The sequence below is a fragment of the Ambystoma mexicanum genome, chromosome 8 (assembly GCF_040938575.1).
Source record: "Ambystoma mexicanum isolate Mex_15411 chromosome 8, UKY_AmexF1_1, whole genome shotgun sequence".
NCBI classification, from domain to species: Eukaryota; Metazoa; Chordata; class Amphibia; order Caudata; family Ambystomatidae; genus Ambystoma; species Ambystoma mexicanum.
The window spans coordinates 48,994,503-49,013,717 of NC_090929.1; the positions used below are offsets into that span (position 1 = coordinate 48,994,503).

The 19,215-nt window shown below is 35.3% G+C and overlaps 1 protein-coding gene across 1 annotated transcript in view; it reads left to right on the forward strand.

The window, feature by feature from the left end:
• Positions 1-19,215, forward strand: part of ASS1 (argininosuccinate synthase 1) — a 514,067-nt gene that overhangs the window by 349,518 nt on the left and 145,334 nt on the right. The window contains exon 14 of the mRNA XM_069609263.1: positions 18,866-19,022. Within this exon, the coding sequence (XP_069465364.1) occupies positions 18,866-19,022 (157 nt within the window). The remainder of the gene's footprint in view (positions 1-18,865; positions 19,023-19,215) is intronic.

A 19,215-nucleotide genomic window follows, 5' to 3' on the forward strand; every position in this document is an offset into this window, starting at 1 on the left:
ATCTAGGTGAATTGGTTGTCAAGGTAGAGGTGAATTCATTATTTTGGTGAATTGGTTATCAAGGTAGAGGTGAATTCATTATCTAGGTGAATTGGTTATCAAGGTGGAGGTGAATTAATTATCTAGGTGAATTCGTTATCAAGGTGAATTCATTATCTAGGTGACTTTGTTATCAAGGTGGAGGTGGATTAATTATCTAGGTGAATTGGTTATCAAGGTAGAGGTGAATTCATTATCTAGGTGAATTGGTTATCAAGGTACAGGTGAATTCATTATCTAGGTGAATTGGTTATCAAGGTGAATTCATTATCTAGGTGAATTTGTTATCAAGGTGGAGGTGGATTCATTATCTAGGTGAATTGGTTATCAAGGTACAGGTGAATTCATTATCTAGGTGAATTGGTTATGAAGATGGAGGTGAATTCATTATCTAGGTGAATTGGTTATCAAGGTAGAGGTGAATTCATTATCTAGGTGAATTGGTTATCAAGGTGGAGGTGGAATCATTATCTAGGTGAATTGGTTATCAAGGTAGAGTTGAATTCATTATCTAGGTGAATTTGTTATCAAGGTGGATTCATCATCTAGGTGAATTGGTTATCAAGGTGAATTCATTATGTAGGTGAATTTGTTATCAAGGTATAGGTGAATTCATCATCTAGGTGAATTGGTTATCAAGGTGAATTCATTATCTAGGTGAATTTGTTATCAAGGTATAGGTGAATTCATTATCTAGGTGAATTTGTTATCAAGGTGAATTCATTATCTAGGTGAATTTGTTATCAAGGTGGATTCATTATCTAGGTGAATTGGTTATCAAGGTAGAGGTGAATTCATTATCTAGGTGAATTGGTTATGAAGATGGAGGTGAATTCATTATCTAGGTGAATTGGTTATGAAGATGGAGTTGAATTCATTATCTAGGTGAATTGGTTATCAAGGTAGAGGTGAATTCATTATCTAGGTGAATTGGTTATGAAGATGGAGGTGAATTCATTATCTAGGTGAATTGGTTATCAAGGTATAGGTGAATTCATTATCTAGGTGTAGATGTGAATTCATTATCTAGGTGAATTGGTTATGAAGATGGTGAATTGGTTATCAAGGTAGAGGTGAATTCATTATCTAGGTGAATTGTTTATCAAGGTGGAGGTGGATTCATTATCTAGGTGAATTGGTTATCAAGGTAGAGGTGAATTCATCATCTAGGTGAATTTGTTATCAAGGTGGATTCATTATCTAGGTGAATTGGTTATCAAGGTGAATTCATTATCTAGGTGAATTTGTTATCAAGGTAAAGGTGAATTCATTATCTAGGTGAATTTGTTATCAAGGTGGATTCATTATCTAGGTGAATTGGTTATCAAGGTGAATTCATTATCTAGGTGAATTTGTTATCAAGGTAGAGGTGAATTCATTATCTAGGTGAATTGGTTATCAAGGTAGAGGTGAATTCATTATCTAGGTGAATTGGTTATGAAGATGGAGGTGAATTCATTATCTAGGTGAATTGGTTATCAAGGTAGAGGTGAATTCATTATATAGGTGAATTGGTTATCAAGGTGGAGGTGGATTCATTATCTAGTTGAATTGGTTATCAAGGTGGATTCATTATCTAGGTGAATTGGTTATCAAGGTGGAGGTGAATTCACTATCTAGGTGAATTTGTTATCAGGGTGGATTCATTATCTAGGTGAATTGGTTATCAAGGTGAATTCATTATCTAGGTGAATTTGTTATCAAGGTAGAGTTGAATTCATTATCTAGGTGAATTGGTTATCAAGGTGAATTCATTATCTAGGTGAATTTGTTATCAAGGTAGAGGTGAATTCATTATCTAGGTGAATTGGTTATCAAGGTAGAGGTGAATTCATTATCTAGGTGAATTGGTTATCAAGGTAGAGGTGAATTCATTATCTAGGTGAATTGGTTATCAAGGTGAATTCATTATCTAGGTGAATTTGTTATCAAGGTGGAGGTGGATTCATTATCTAGGTGAATTGGTTATCAAGGTAGAGGTGAATTCATTATCTAGGTGAATTGGTTATCAAGGTAGAGGTGAATTCATTATCTAGGTGAATTGGTTATCAAGGTGGAGGTGAATTCATTATCTAGGTGAATTCGTTATCAAGGTGAATTCATTATCTAGGTGACTTTGTTATCAAGGTGGAGGTGGATTCATTATCTAGGTGAATTGGTTATCAGGGTAGAGGTGAATTCATTATCTAGGTGAATTGGTTATCAAGGTACAGGTGAATTCATTATCTAGGTGAATTGGTTATCAAGGTGAATTCATTATCTAGGTGAATTTGTTATCAAGGTGGAGGTGGATTCATTATCTAGGTGAATTGGTTATCAAGGTACAGTTGAATTCATTATCTAGGTGAATTGGTTATGAAGATGGAGGTGAATTCATTATCTAGGTGAATTGGTTATCAAGGTGGAGGTGGAATCATTATCTAGGTGAATTGGTTATCAAGGTAGAGTTGAATTCATTATCTAGGTGAATTTGTTATCAAGGTGGATTCATCATCTAGGTGAATTGGTTATCAAGGTGAATTCATTATGTAGGTGAATTTGTTATCAAGGTATAGGTGAATTCATCAACTAGGTGAATTGGTTATCAAGGTGAATTCATTATCTAGGTGAATTTGTTATCAAGGTAGAGGTGAATTCATTCTCTAGGTGAATTGGTTATCAAGGTAGAGGTGAATTCATTATCTAGGTGAATTGGTTATCAAGGTAGAGGTGAATTCATTATCTAGGTGAATTGGTTATGAGGATGGAGGTGAATTCATTATCTAGGTGAATTGGTTATCAAGGTGAATTCATTATCTAGGTGAATTGGTTATCAAGGTAGAGGTGAATTCATTATCTAGGTGAATTGGTTATGAAGATGGAGGTGAATTCATTATCTAGGTGAATTGGTTATCAAGGTAGAGGTGAATTCATTATCTAGGTGAATTGGTTATCAAGGTGGAGGTGAATTCATTATCTAGGTGAATTGGTTATGGGGGTGGAGGTGAATTCATGTACTAGGTGAATTGGTTATCAAGGTAGAGGTGAATTCATTATCTAGGTGAATTGGTTATCAAGGTAGAGGTGAATTCATTATCTAGGTGACTATGTTATCAAGGTGGATTCATTATCTAGGTGAATTGGTTATCAAGGTAGAGGTGAATTCGTTATCTAGGTGAATTGGTTATCAAGGTGGAGGTGAATTCATTATCTAGGTGAATTGGTTATGAAGGTGGAGGTGAATTCATGAACTAGGTGAATTGGTTATCAAGGTAGAGGTGAATTCATTATCTAGGTGAATTGGTTATCAAGGTAGAGGTGAATTCATTATCTAGGTGAATTTGTTATCAAGGTGGATTCATTATCTAGGTGAATTGGTTATCAAGGTGAATTCATTATCTAGGTGAATTTGTTATCAAGGTAGAGGTGAATTCATTATCTAGGTGAATTGGTTATCAAGGTGAATTCATTATCTAGGTGAATTTGTTATCAAGGTAGAGGTGAATTCATTATCTAGGTGAATTGGTTATCAAGGTAGAGGTGAATTCATTATCTAGGTGAATTGGTTATCAAGGTAGAGGTGAATTCATTATCTAGGTGAATTTGTTATCAAGGTGGAGGTGGATTCATTATCTAGGTGAATTGGTTATCAAGGTAGAGGTGAATTCATTATTTTGGTGAATTGGTTATCAAGGTAGAGGTGAATTCATTATCTAGGTGAATTGGTTATCAAGGTGGAGGTGAATTCATTATCTAGGTGAATTCGTTATCAAGGTGAATTCATTATCTAGGTGACTTTGTTATCAAGGTGGAGGTGGATTAATTATCTAGGTGAATTGGTTATCAAGGTAGAGGTGAATTCATTATCTAGGTGAATTGGTTATCAAGGTACAGGTGAATTCATTATCTAGGTGAATTGGTTATCAAGGTGAATTCATTATCTAGGTGAATTTGTTATCAAGGTGGAGGTGGATTCATTATCTAGGTGAATTGGTTATCAAGGTACAGGTGAATTCATTATCTAGGTGAATTGGTTATGAAGATGGAGGTGAATTCATTATCTAGGTGAATTGGTTATCAAGGTAGAGGTGAATTCATTATCTAGGTGAATTGGTTATCAAGGTGGAGGTGGAATCATTATCTAGGTGAATTGGTTATCAAGGTAGAGTTGAATTCATTATCTAGGTGAATTTGTTATCAAGGTGGATTCATCATCTAGGTGAATTGGTTATCAAGGTGAATTCATTATGTAGGTGAATTTGTTATCAAGGTATAGGTGAATTCATCATCTAGGTGAATTGGTTATCAAGGTGAATTCATTATCTAGGTGAATTTGTTATCAAGGTATAGGTGAATTCATTATCTAGGTGAATTTGTTATCAAGGTGAATTCATTATCTAGGTGAATTTGTTATCAAGGTGGATTCATTATCTAGGTGAATTGGTTATCAAGGTAGAGGTGAATTCATTATCTAGGTGAATTGGTTATGAAGATGGAGGTGAATTCATTATCTAGGTGAATTGGTTATGAAGATGGAGGTGAATTCATTATCTAGGTGAATTGGTTATCAAGGTAGAGGTGAATTCATTATCTAGGTGAATTGGTTATGAAGATGGAGGTGAATTCATTATCTAGGTGAATTGGTTATCAAGGTATAGGTGAATTCATTATCTAGGTGTAGATGTGAATTCATTATCTAGGTGAATTGGTTATGAAGATGGTGAATTGGTTATCAAGGTAGAGGTGAATTCATTATCTAGGTGAATTGTTTATCAAGGTGGAGGTGGATTCATTATCTAGGTGAATTGGTTATCAAGGTAGAGGTGAATTCATCATCTAGGTGAATTTGTTATCAAGGTGGATTCATTATCTAGGTGAATTGGTTATCAAGGTGAATTCATTATCTAGGTGAATTTGTTATCAAGGTAGAGGTGAATTCATTATCTAGGTGAATTTGTTATCAAGGTGGATTCATTATCTAGGTGAATTGGTTATCAAGGTGAATTCATTATCTAGGTGAATTTGTTATCAAGGTAGAGGTGAATTCATTATCTAGGTGAATTGGTTATCAAGGTAGAGGTGAATTCATTATCTAGGTGAATTGGTTATGAAGATGGAGGTGAATTCATTATCTAGGTGAATTGGTTATCAAGGTAGAGGTGAATTCATTATATAGGTGAATTGGTTATCAAGGTGGAGGTGGATTCATTATCTAGTTGAATTGGTTATCAAGGTGGATTCATTATCTAGGTGAATTGGTTATCAAGGTGGAGGTGAATTCACTATCTAGGTGAATTTGTTATCAAGGTGGATTCATTATCTAGGTGAATTGGTTATCAAGGTGAATTCATTATCTAGGTGAATTTGTTATCAAGGTAGAGTTGAATTCATTATCTAGGTGAATTGGTTATCAAGGTGAATTCATTATCTAGGTGAATTTGTTATCAAGGTAGAGGTGAATTCATTATCTAGGTGAATTGGTTATCAAGGTAGAGGTGAATTCATTATCTAGGTGAATTGGTTATCAAGGTAGAGGTGAATTCATTATCTAGGTGAATTGGTTATCAAGGTGAATTCATTATCTAGGTGAATTGGTTATCAAGGTGAATTCATTATCTAGGTGAATTGGTTATCAAGGTGGAGGTGGATTCATTATCTAGGTGAATTGGTTATCAAGGTAGAGGTGAATTCATTATCTAGGTGAATTGGTTATCAAGGTAGAGGTGAATTCATTATCTAGGTGAATTGGTTATCAAGGTGGAGGTGAATTCATTATCTAGGTGAATTCGTTATCAAGGTGAATTCATTATCTAGGTGACTTTGTTATCAAGGTGGAGGTGGATTCATTATCTAGGTGAATTGGTTATCAAGGTAGAGGTGAATTCATTATCTAGGTGAATTGGTTATCAAGGTACAGGTGAATTCATTATCTAGGTGAATTGGTTATCAAGGTGAATTCATTATCTAAGTGAATTTGTTATCAAGGTGGAGGTGGATTCATTATCTAGGTGAATTGGTTATCAAGGTACAGGTGAATTCATTATCTAGGTGAATTGGTTATGAAGATGGAGGTGAATTCATTATCTAGGTGAATTGGTTATCAAGGTGGAGGTGGAATCATTATCTAGGTGAATTGGTTATCAAGGTAGAGTTGAATTCATTATCTAGGTGAATTTGTTATCAAGGTGGATTCATCATCTAGGTGAATTGGTTATCAAGGTGAATTCATTATGTAGGTGAATTTGTTATCAAGGTATAGGTGAATTCATCATCTAGGTGAATTGGTTATCAAGGTGAATTCATTATTTAGGTGAATTTGTTATCAAGGTAGAGGTGAATTCATTCTCTAGGTGAATTGGTTATCAAGGTAGAGGTGAATTCATTATCTAGGTGAATTGGTTATCAAGGTAGAGGTGAATTCATTATCTAGGTGAATTGGTTATGAGGATGGAGGTGAATTCATTATCTAGGTGAATTGGTTATCAAGGTGAATTCATTATCTAGGTGAATTGGTTATCAAGGTAGAGGTGAATTCATTATCTAGGTGAATTGGTTATGAAGGTGGAGGTGAATTAATTATCTAGGTTTATCTAGGTGAATTGGTTATCAAGGTAAAGGTGAATTCATTATCTAGGTGAATTGGTTATCAAGGTAGAGGTGAATTCATTATCTAGGTGAATTGGTTATCAAGGTAGAGGTGAATTCATTATCTAGGTGAATTGGTTATGAAGATGGAGGTGAATTCATTATCTAGGTGAATTGGTTATCAAGGTAGAGGTGAATTCATTATCTACTTGAATTGGTTATCAAGGTGGAGGTGAATTCATTATCTAGGTGAATTGGTTATGAAGTTGGAGGTGAATTCATGATCTAGGTGAATTGGTTATCAAGGTAGAGGTGAATTCATTATCTAGGTGAATTGGTTATCAAGTTAGAGGTGAATTCATTATCTAGGTGAATTTGTTATCAAGGTGGATTCATTATCTAGGTGAATTGGTTATCAAGGTGAATTCATTATCTAGGTGAATTTGTTATCGAAGTAGAGGTGAATTCATTATCTAGGTGAATTGGTTATCAAGGTAGAGGTGAATTAATTATCTAGGTGAATTGGTTATGAAGATGGAGGTGAATTCATTATCTAGGTGAATTGGTTATCGAGGTGAATTCATTATCTAGGTGAATTGGTTATGAAGGTGGAGGTGAATTCATTATCTAGGTGAATTGGTTATCAAGGTAAAGGTGAATTCATTATCTAGGTGAATTGGTTATCAAGGTAGAGGTGAATTCATTATCTAGGTGAATTGGTTATGAAGATGGAGGTGAATTCATTATCTAGGTGAATTGGTTATCAAGGTAGAGGTGAATTCATTATCTAGGTGAATTGGTTATCAAGGTGGAGGTGAATTCATTATCTAGGTGAATTGGTTATGAAGGTGGAGGTGAATTCATGATCTAGGTGAATTGGTTATCAAGGTAGAGGTGAATTCATTATCTAGGTGAATTGGTTATCAAGGTAGAGGTGAATTCATTATCTAGGTGAATTTGTTATCAAAGTGGATTCATTATCTAGGTGAATTGGTTATCAAGGTAGAGGTGAATTCGTTATCTAGGTGAATTGGTTATCAAGGTGGAGGTGAATTCATTATCTAGGTGAATTGGTTATGAAGGTGGAGGTGAATTCATGATCTAGGTGAATTGGTTATCAAGGTAGAGGTGAATCATTATCTAGGTGAATTTGTTATCAAGGTGGATTCATTATCTAGGTGAATTGGTTATCAAGGTGAATTCATTATCTAGGTGAATTTGTTATCAAGGTAGAGGTGAATTCATTATCTAGGTGAATTGGTTATCAAGGTGAATTCATTATCTAGGTGAATTTGTTATCAAGGTAGAGGTGAATTCATTATCTAGGTGAATTGGTTATCAAGGTAGAGGTGAATTCATTATCTAGGTGAATTGGTTATCAAGGTAGAGGTGAATTCATTATCTAGGTGAATTTGTTATCAAGGTGGAGGTGGATTCATTATCTAGGTGAATTGGTTATCAAGGTAGAGGTGAATTCATTATCTTGGTGAATTGGTTATCAAGGTAGAGGTGAATTCATTATCTAGGTGAATTGGTTATCAAGGTGGAGGTGAATTCATTATCTAGGTGAATTCGTTATCAAGGTGAATTCATTATCTAGGTTACTTTGTTATCAAGGTGGAGGTGGATTAATTATCTAGGTGAATTGGTTATCAAGGTAGAGGTGAATTCATTATCTAGGTGAATTGGTTATCAAGGTACAGGTGAATTCATTATCTAGGTGAATTGGTTATCAAGGTGAATTCATTATCTAGGTGAATTTGTTATCAAGGTGGAGGTGGATTCATTATCTAGGTGAATTGGTTATCAAGGTACAGGTGAATTCATTATCTAGGTGAATTGGTTATCAAGGTGGAGGTGGAATCATTATCTAGGTGAATTGGTTATCAAGGTAGAGTTGAATTCATTATCTAGGTGAATTTGTTATCAAGGTGGATTTATCATCTAGGTGAATTGGTTATCAAGGTGAATTCATTATCTAGGTGAATTTGTTATCAAGGTATAGGTGAATTCATTATCTAGGTGAATTTGTTATCAAGGTGAATTCATTATCTAGGTGAATTTGTTATCAAGGTGGATTGATTATCTAGGTGAATTGGTTATCAAGGTAGAGGTGAATTCATTATCTAGGTGAATTGGTTATCAAGGTGGATTCATTATCTAGGTGAATTGGTTATCAAGGTGAATTCATTATCTGGGTGAATTTGTTATCAAGGTAGAGGTGAATTCATTATCTAGGTGAATTTGTTATCAAGGTGGATTCATTATCTAGGTGAATTGGTTATCAAGGTGAATTCATTATCTAGGTGAATTTGTTATCAAGGTAGAGGTGAATTCATTATCTAGGTGAATTGGTTATCAAGGTAGAGGTGAATTCATTATCTAGGTGAATTGGTTATGAAGATGGAGGTGAATTCATTATCTAGGTGAATTGGTTATCAAGGTGAATTCATTATCTAGGTGAATTGGTTATCAAGGTAGAGGTGAATTCATTATCTAGGTGAATTGGTTATCAAGGTATAGGTGAATTCATTATCTAGGTGAATTGGTTATCAAGGTGAATTCATTATCTAGGTGAATTTGTTATCAAGGTGGAGGTGGATTCATTATCTAGGTGAATTGGTTATCAAGGTAGAGGTGAATTCATTATCTAGGTGAATTGATTATCAAGGTAGAGGTGAATTCATTATCTAGGTGAATTGGTTATCAAGGTGGAGGTGAATTCATTATCTAGGTGAATTGGTTATCAAGGTGAATTCATTATCTAGGTGACTTTGTTATCAAGGTGGAGGTGGATTCATTATCTAGGTGAATTGGTTATCAAGGTAGAGGTGAATTCATTATCTAGGTTAATTGGTTATCAAGGTGCAGGTGAATTCATTATCTAGGTGAATTGGTTATCAAGGTGAATTCATTATCTAGGTGAATTTGTTATCAAGGTGGAGGTGGATTCATTATCTAGGTGAATTGGTTATCAAGGTACAGGTGAATTCATTATCTAGGTGAATTGGTTATGAAGATGGAGGTGAATTCATTATCTAGGTGAATTGGTTATCAAGGTAGAGGTGAATTCATTATCTAGGTGAATTGGTTATCAAGGTGGAGGTGGATTCATTATCTAGGTGAATTGGTTATCAAAGTAGAGTTGAATTCATTATCTAGGTGAATTTGTTATCAAGGTGGATTCATTATCTAGGTGAATTGGTTATCAAGGTATAGGTGAATTCATTATCTAGGTGAATTTGTTATCAAGGTGGATTCATTATCTAGGTTAATTTGTTATCAAGGTGGATTTATTATCTAGGTGAATTGGTTATCAAGGTAGAGTTGAATTCATTATCTAGGTGAATTGGTTATGAAGATGGAGGTGAATTCATTATCTAGGTGAATTGGTTATGAAGATGGAGGTGAATTCATTATCTAGGTGAATTGGTTATCAAGGTGGATTCATTATCTAGGTGAATTGGTTATCAAAGTGAATTCATTATCTAGGTGAATTTGTTATCAAGGTAGAGGTGAATTCATTATCTAGGTCAATTTGTTATCAAGGTGGATTCATTATCTAGGTGAATTGGTTATCAAAGTGAATTCATTATCTAGGTGAATTTGTTATCAAGGTAGAGGTGAATTCATTATCTAGGTGAATTGGTTATCAAGGTAGAGGTGAATTCATTATCTAGGTGAATTGGTTATGAAGATGGAGGTGAATTCATTATCTAGGTGAATTTGTTATCAAGGTGAATTCATTATCTAGGTGAATTGGTTATTAAGGTAGAGGTGAATTCATTATCTAGGTGAATTGGTTATCAAGGTAGAGGTGAATTCATTATCTAGGTGAATTGGTTATCAAGGAAGAGGTGAATTCATTATCTAGGTGAATTGGTTATCAAAGTGAATTCATTATCTAGGTGAATTTGTTATCAAGGTGGAGGTGGATTCATTATCTAGGTGAATTGGTTATCAAGGTAGAGGTGAATTCATTATCTAGGTGAATTGATTATCAAGGTAGAGGTGAATTCATTATCTAGGTGAATTGGTTATCAAGGTGGAGGTGAATTCATTATCTAGGTGAATTGGTTATCAAGGTGAATTCATTATCTAGGTGACTTTGTTATCAAGGTGGAGGTGGATTCATTATCTAGGTGAATTGGTTATCAAGGTAGAGGTGAATTCATTATCTAGGTTAATTGGTTATCAAGGTAAAGGTGAATTCATTATCTAGGTGAATTGGTTATCAAGGTGGAGGTGAATTCACTATCTAGGTGAATTGGTTATCAAGGTAGAGGTGAATTCATTATCTAGGTGAATTGGTTATCAAGGTGGAGGTGGATTCATTATCTAGGTGAATTGGTTATCAAGGTAGAGGTGAATTCATTATCTAGGTGAATTGGTTATCAAGGTAAAGGTGAATTCATTATCTAGGTGAATTGGTTATCAAGGTGGAGGTGAATTCACTATCTAGGTGAATTGGTTATCAAGGTAGAGGTGAATTCATTATCTAGGTGAATCTGTTATCAAGGTAGAGGTGAATTCATTATCTAGGTGAATTGGTTATGAAGATGGAGGTGAATTCATTATCTAGGTGAATTGGTTATCAAAGTAGAGGTGAACTCATTATCTAGGTGAATTGGTTATCAAGGTGGAGGTGGATTCATTATCTGGGTGAATTGGTTATCAAGGTAGAGGTGAATTCATTATCTAGGTGAATTTGTTATCAAGGTGGATTCATTATCTAGGTGAATTGGTTATCAAGGTTAATTCATTATCTAGGTGAATTTGTTATCAAGGTGGATTCATTATCTAGGTGAATTGGTTATCAAGGTGAATTCATTATCTAGGTGAATTTGTTATCAAGGTAGAGGTGAATTCATTATCTAGGTGAATTTGTTATCAAGGTGGATTCATTATCTAGGTGAATTGGTTGTCAAGGTGGATTCATTATCTAGGTGAATTAGTTATCAAGGTAGAGGTGAATTCATTATCTAGGTGAATTGGTTATCAAGGTGGATTCATTATCTAGGTGAATTCGTTATCAAGGTGGATGTGGATTCATTATCTAGGTGAATTGGTTATCAAGGTGGATTCATTATCTAGGTGAATTGGTTATCAAGGTGGAGGTGAATTCATTATCTAGGTGAATTGGTTATCAAGGTGGATTCATTATCTAGGTGAATTGGTTATCAAGGTGGAGGTGGATTCATTATCTAGGTAAATTGGTTATCAAGGTGGATTCTTTATCTAGGTGAATTTGTTATCAAGGTGGATTCATTATCTAGGTGAATTGGTTATCAAGGTGGAGGTGAATTCATTATCTAGGTGAATTGGTTATCAAGGTGGATTCATTATCTAGGTGAATTGGTTATCAAGGTGGAGGTGGATTCATTATCTAGGTGAATTGGTTATCAAGGTAGAGGTGAATTCATTATCTAGGTGAATTGGTTATCAAGGTGGATTCATTATCTAGGTGAATTGGTTATCAAGGTGGAGGTGAATTCATTATCTAGGTGAATTGGTTATCAAGGTGGATTCATTATCTAGGTGAATTGGTTATCAAGGCGGAGGTGGATTCATTATCTAGGTGAATTGGTTATCAAGGTAGAGGTGAATTCATTATCTAGGTGAATTGGTTATCAAGGTGGATTCATTATCTAAGTGAATTGGTTATCAAGGTGGAGGTGGATTCATTATCTAGGTGAATTGGTTATCAAGGTGGAGGTGGATTCATTATCTAGGTGAATTGGTTATCAAGGTAGAGGTGATTTCATTATCTAGGTGAATTGGTTATCAAGGTGGATTCATTATCTAGGTGAATTGGTTATCAAGGTGGAGGTGAATTCATTATCTAGGTGAATTGGTTATCAAGGTGGAGGTGAATTCATTATCTAGGTGAATTGGTTATCAAGGTGGATTCATTATCTTGGTGAATTGGTTATCAAGGTGGATTCATTATATAGGTGAATTGGTTATCAAGGTGGAGGTGAATTCATTATCTAGGTGAATTGGTTATCAAGGTGGATTCATTATCTAAGTGAATTGGTTATCAAGGTGGAGGTGGATTCATTATCTAGGTGAATTGGTTATCAAGGTGGAGGTGGATTTATTATCTAGGTGAATTGGTTATCAAGGTGGATTCATTATCTAGGTGAATTGGTTATCAAGGTGGATTCATTATCTAAGTGAATTGGTTATCAAGGTGGAGGTGGATTCATTATCTAGGTGAATTGGTTATCAAGGTGGAGGTGGATTTATTATCTAGGTGAATTGGTTATCAAGGTGGATTCATTATCTAGGTGAATTGGTTATCAAGGTGGAGGTGGATTCATTATCTAGGTGAATTGGTTATCAAGGTAGAGGTGATTTCATTATCTACGTGAATTGGTTATCAAGGTGGATTCATTATCTAGGTGAATTGGTTATCAAGGTGGAGGTGAATTCATTATCTAGGTGAATTGGTTATCAAGGTGGAGGTGAATTCATTATCTAGGTGAATTGGTTATCAAGGTGGATTCATTATCTAGGTGAATTGGTTATCAAGGTGGAGGTGGATTCATTATCTAGGTGAATTGGTTATCAAGGTGGATTCATTATCTTGGTGAATTGGTTATCAAGGTGGAGGTGAATTCATTATCTAGGTGAATTGGTTATGAAGATGGAGGTGAATTCATTATCTAGGTGAATTGGCTATCAAGGTAGAGGTGAATTCATTATCTAGGTGAATTGGTTATCAAGGTGGAGGTGAATTCATTATCTAGGTGAATTGGTTATCAAGGTGGATTCATTATCTAGGTGAATTGGTTATCAAGGTAGAGGTGAATTCATTATCTAGGTGAATTTGTTATCAAGGTGGAGGTGAATTCATTATCTTGGTGAATTGGTTATCAAGGTGGATTCATTATCTAGGTGAGTTGGTTATCAAGGTGGAGGTGAATTCATTATCTAGGTGAATTGGTTATCAAGGTGGAGGTGGATTCATTATCTAGGTGAATTGGTTATCAAGGTAGAGGTGAATTCATTATCTAGGTGAATTTGTTATCAAGGTGGATTCATTATCTAGGTGAATTGGTTATCAAGGTGAATTCATTATCTAGGTGAATTTGTTATCAAGGTGGATTCATTATCTAGGTGAATTGGTTATCAAGGTGAATTCATTATCTAGGTGAATTTGTTATCAAGGTAGAGGTGAATTCATTATCTAGGTAAATTTGTTATCAAGGTGGATTCATTATCTAGGTGAATTGGTTATCAAGGTGGATTCATTATCTAGGTGAATTGGTTATCAAGGTAGAGGTGAATTCATTATCTAGGTGAATTGGTTATCAAGGTGGATTCATTATCTAGGTGAATTGGTTATCAAGGTGGAGGTGGATTCATTATCTAGGTGAATTGGTTATCAAGGTGGATTCATTATCTAGGTGAATTGGTTATCAAGGTGGAGGTGAATTCATTATCTAGGTGAATTAGTTATCAAGGTGGATTCATTATCTAGGTGAATTGATTATCAAGGTGGAGGTGGATTCATTATCTAGGTGAATTGGTTATCAAGGTGGATTCTCTATCTAGGTGAATTTGTTATCAAGGTGGATTCATTATCTAGGTGAATTGGTTATCAAGGTGGAGGTGAATTAATTATCTAGGTGAATTGGTTATCAAGGTGGATTCATTATCTAGGTGAATTGGTTATCAAGGTGGAGGTGGATTCATTATCTAGGTGAATTGGTTATCAAGGTAGAGGTGAATTCATTATCTAGGTGAATTGGTTATCAAGGTGGATTCATTATCTAGGTGAATTGGTTATCAAGGTGGATTCATTATCTAGGTGAATTGGTTATCAAGGCGGAGGTGGATTCATTATCTAGGTGAATTGGTTATCAAGGTAGAGGTGAATTCATTATCTAGGTGAATTGGTTATCAAGGTGGATTCATTATCTAAGTGAATTGGTTATCAAGGTGGAGGTGGATTCATTATCTAGGTGAATTGGTTATCAAGGTGGAGGTGGATTTATTATCTAGGTGAATTGGTTATCAAGGTGGATTCATTATCTAGGTGAATTGGTTATCAAGGTGGAGGTGGATTCATTATCTAGGTGAATTGGTTATCAAGGTAGAGGTGATTTCATTATCTAGGTGAATTGGTTATCAAGGTGGATTCATTATCTAGGTGAATTGGTTATCAAGGTGGAGGTGAATTCATTATCTAGGTGAATTGGTTATCAAGGTGGAGGTGAATTCATTATCTAGGTGAATTGGTTATCAAGGTGGATTCATTATCTAGGTGAATTGGTTATCAAGGTGGATTCATTATATAGGTGAATTGGTTATCAAGGTGGAGGTGAATTCATTATCTAGGTGAATTGTTTATCAAGGTGGATTCATTATCTAGGTGAATTGGTTATCAAGGTGGAGGTGAATTCATTATCTTGGTGAATTGGTTATCAAGGTGGATTCATTATCTAGGTGAATTGGTTATCAAGGTGGAGGTGGATTCATTATCTAGGTGAATTGGTTATCAAGGTGGATTCATTATCTAGGTGAATTGGTTATCAAGGTGGAGGTGAATTCATTATCTAGGTGAATTGGTTATGAAGATGGAGGTGAATTCATTATCTAGGTGAATTGGCTATCAAGGTAGAGGTGAATTCGTTATCTAGGTGAATTGGTTATCAAGGTGGAGGTGAATTCATTATCTAGGTGAATTGGTTATCAAGGTGGATTCATTATCTAGGTGAATTGGTTATCAAGGTAGAGGTGAATTCATTATCTAGGTGAATTTGTTATCAAGGTGGAGGTGAATTCATTATCTTGGTGAATTGGTTATCAAGGTGGATTCATTATCTAGGTGAGTTGGTTATCAAGGTGGAGGTGAATTCATTATCTAGGTGAATTGGTTATCAAGGTAGAGGTGAATTCATTATCTAGGTGAATTGGTTATCAAGGTAGAGGTGAATTCATTATCTAGGTGAATTTGTTATCAAGGTGGATTCATTATCTAGGTGAATTGGTTATCAAGGTGGATTCATTATCTAGGTGAATTGGTTCTCAAGGTAGAGGTGAATTCATTATCTAGGTGAATTGGTTATCAAGGTGGATTCATTATCTAGGTGAATTGGTTATCAAGGTGGAGGAGGATTCATTATCTAGGTGAATTGGTTATCAAGGTGGATTCATTATCTAGGTGAATTGGTTTTCAAGGTGGAGGTGAATTCATTATCTAGGTGAATTGGTTATCAAGGTGGATTCATTATCTAGGTGAATTGGTTATCAAGGTGGAGGTGGATTCATTATCTAGGTAAATTGGTTATCAAGGTGGATTCATTATCTAGGTGAATTTGTTATCAAGGTGGATTCATTATCTAGGTGAATTGGTTATCAAGGTGGAGGTGAATTCATTATCTAGGTGAATTGGTTATCAAGGTGGATTCATTATCTAGGTGAATTGGTTATCACGGTGGAGGTGGATTCATTATGTAGGTGAATTGGTTATCAAGGTAGAGGTGAATTCATTATCTAGGTGAATTGGTTATCAAGGTGGATTCATTATCTAGGTGAATTGGTTATCAAGGTGGATGTGAATTCATTATCTAGGTGAATTGGTTATCAAGGTGGATTCATTATCTAGGTGAATTGGTTATCAAGGTGGAGGTGGATTCATTATCTAGGTGAATTGGTTATCAAGGTAGAGGTGAAATCATTATCTAGGTGAATTGGTTATCAAGGTGGATTCATTATCTAGGTGAATTGGTTATCAAGGTGGAGGTGGATTCATTATCTAGGTGAATTGGTTATCAAGGTGGAGGTGGATTTATTATCTAGGTGAATTGGTTATCAAGGTGGATTCATTATCTAGGTGAATTGGTTATCAAGGTGGATTCATTATCTAGGTGAATTGGTTATCAAGGTGGAGGTGGATTCATTATCTAGGTGAATTGGTTATCAAGGTAGAGGTGATTTCATTATCTAGGTGAATTGGTTATCAAGGTGGATTCATTATCTAGGTGAATTGGTTATCAAGGTGGAGGTGAATTCATTATCTAGGTGAATTGGTTATCAAGGTGGAGGTGAATTAATTATCTAGGTGAATTGGTTATCAAGGTGGATTCATTATCTAGGTGAATTGGTTATCAAGGTGGATTCATTATATAGGTGAATTGGTTATCAAGGTGGAGGTGAATTCATTATCTAGGTGAATTGGTTATCAAGGTGGATTCATTATCTAGGTGAATTGGTTATCAAGGTGGAGGTGAATTCATTATCTAGGTGAATTGGTTATCAAGGTGGATTCATTATCTAGGTGATTTGGTTATCAAGGTGGAGGTGGATTCATTATATAGGTGAATTGGTTATCAAGGTGGATTCATTATCTAGGTGAATTGGTTATCAAGGTGGAGGTGAATTCATTATCTAGGTGAATTGGTTATGAAGATGGAGGTGAATTCATTATCTAGGTGAATTGGTTATCAAGGCAGAGGTGAATTCATTATCTAGGTGAATTGGTTATCAAGGTGGAGGTGAATTCATTATCTAGGTGAATTGGTTATCAAGGTGGATTCATTATCTAGGTGAATTGGTTATCAAGGTAGAGGTGAATTCATTATCTAGGTGAATTGGTTATCAAGGTGGAGGTGAATTCATTATCTTGGTGAATTGGTTATCAAGGTGTATTCATTATCTATGTGAATTGGTTATCAAGGTGGAGGTGAATTCATTATCTAGGTGAATTTGTAATCAAGGTGGATTCATTATATAGGTGAATTGGTTATCAAGGTGGAGGTGAATTCATTATCTAGGTGAATTGGTTATCAAGGTGGATTCATTATCTAGGTGAATTGGTTATCGAGGTAGAGGTGGATTAATTATCTAGGTGAATTGGTTATCAAGGTGGAGGTGAATTCATTATCTAGGTGAATTGGTTATCAAGGTAGAGGTGAATTCATTATCTAGGTTAATTGGTTATCAAGGTAGAGGTGAATTCATTATCTAGGTGAATTGGTTATCAAGGTGGATTCATTATCTAGGTGAATTGGTTATCAAGGTGGAGGTGGATTGATTATCTAGGTGAATTGGTTATCAAGGTAGAGGTGATTTCATTATCTAGGTGAATTGGTTATCAAGGTGGATTGATTATCTAGGTGAATTGGTTATCAAGGTGGAGGTGAATTCATTATCTAGGTGAATTGGTTATCAAGGTGGAGGTGAATTAATTATCTAGGTGAATTGGTTATCAAGGTGGATTCATTATCTAGGTGAATTGGTTATCAAGGTGGATTCATTATATAGGTGAATTGGTTATCAAGGTGGAGGTGAATTCATTATCTAGGTGAATTGGTTATCAAGGTGGATTCATTATCTAGGTGAATTGGTTATCAAGGTGGAGGTGAATTCATTATCTAGGTGAATTGGTTATCAAGGTGGATTCATTATCTAGGTGATTTGGTTATCAAGGTGGAGGTGGATTCATTATCTAGGTGAATTGGTTATCAAGGTGGATTCATTATCTAGGTGAATTGGTTATCAAGGTGGAGGTGAATTCATTATCTAGGTGAATTGGTTATGAAGATGGAGGTGAATTCATTATCTAGGTGAATTGGTTATCAAGGCAGAGATGAATTCATTATCTAGGTGAATTGGTTATCAAGGTGGAGGTGAATTCATTATCTAGGTGAATTGGTTATGAAGATGGAGGTGAATTCATTATCTAGGTGAGGTGAATGGATTCATTACATAGGCATAGGTGAATACATTTTCTAGGTGGCGGTAAATTCATTATCAAGGTGGGGGTGAACATCTAGATGGAGGGGAATGTATTCCTTATCTAGGTGGGGGTAATGAATTATAGAAAATTAGATGAATACCTTACATAAATGCGGTTACTTCTATTATTCCAGTGGCCATGAATGTGTGGTCTACTCAGAAAATGAATATCCAAATAGAGAATTATTCCTTGTATCTGTGGTATACAATTGATTACATAAGGAACCATGATTAGATTATCTTAATTGCTATGAATTTTTACATAGAGTGAACATTAATTCATTTTCTTTAAATAGGTGAATGTGAATTCTAATTGCAAATGATTTCCTTATCCAAGTGAAAATAAGTTAATAAAGTGATCAGTATCTTTATTGACAATAAATTGATCATGCAAGAGATGACTGCTAAAATATTTTAGTGCAATCATTTCATTTTTCATGGAAAGTAATGGATGGAATAGTACATGCAAGCAACCACTGCACTACATTCACACTACAATTATTTTCTTCCCCAGGCTTTTGGTTTAGCCCTGAGTGTGATTTTGTTCGAAGCTGCATCGAAAAGTCACAGGAGATGGTAGAGGGCAAAGTTCAACTGTCAGTCTTTAAAGGGCAGGTGTACATCCTGGGCAGGGAATCCGCACAGTCTCTGTACAACAGGGACCTTGTAAGGTAAGCATGGGTTGATGATCTGGTTGTTTGCCACATGATTGCCAACCACCCTTCTGTCCTTTGCTCCATGTTTACATCTGTCTTCCCACACTGTGTCCCGCAATCTTATCTGCAGCATTTCCCATTACATGGCTGTGGTCTTCTACCTGCGACTAGAGGGGTCCTTCCTTTTGGTTCTCTCCATAGCTTCTGA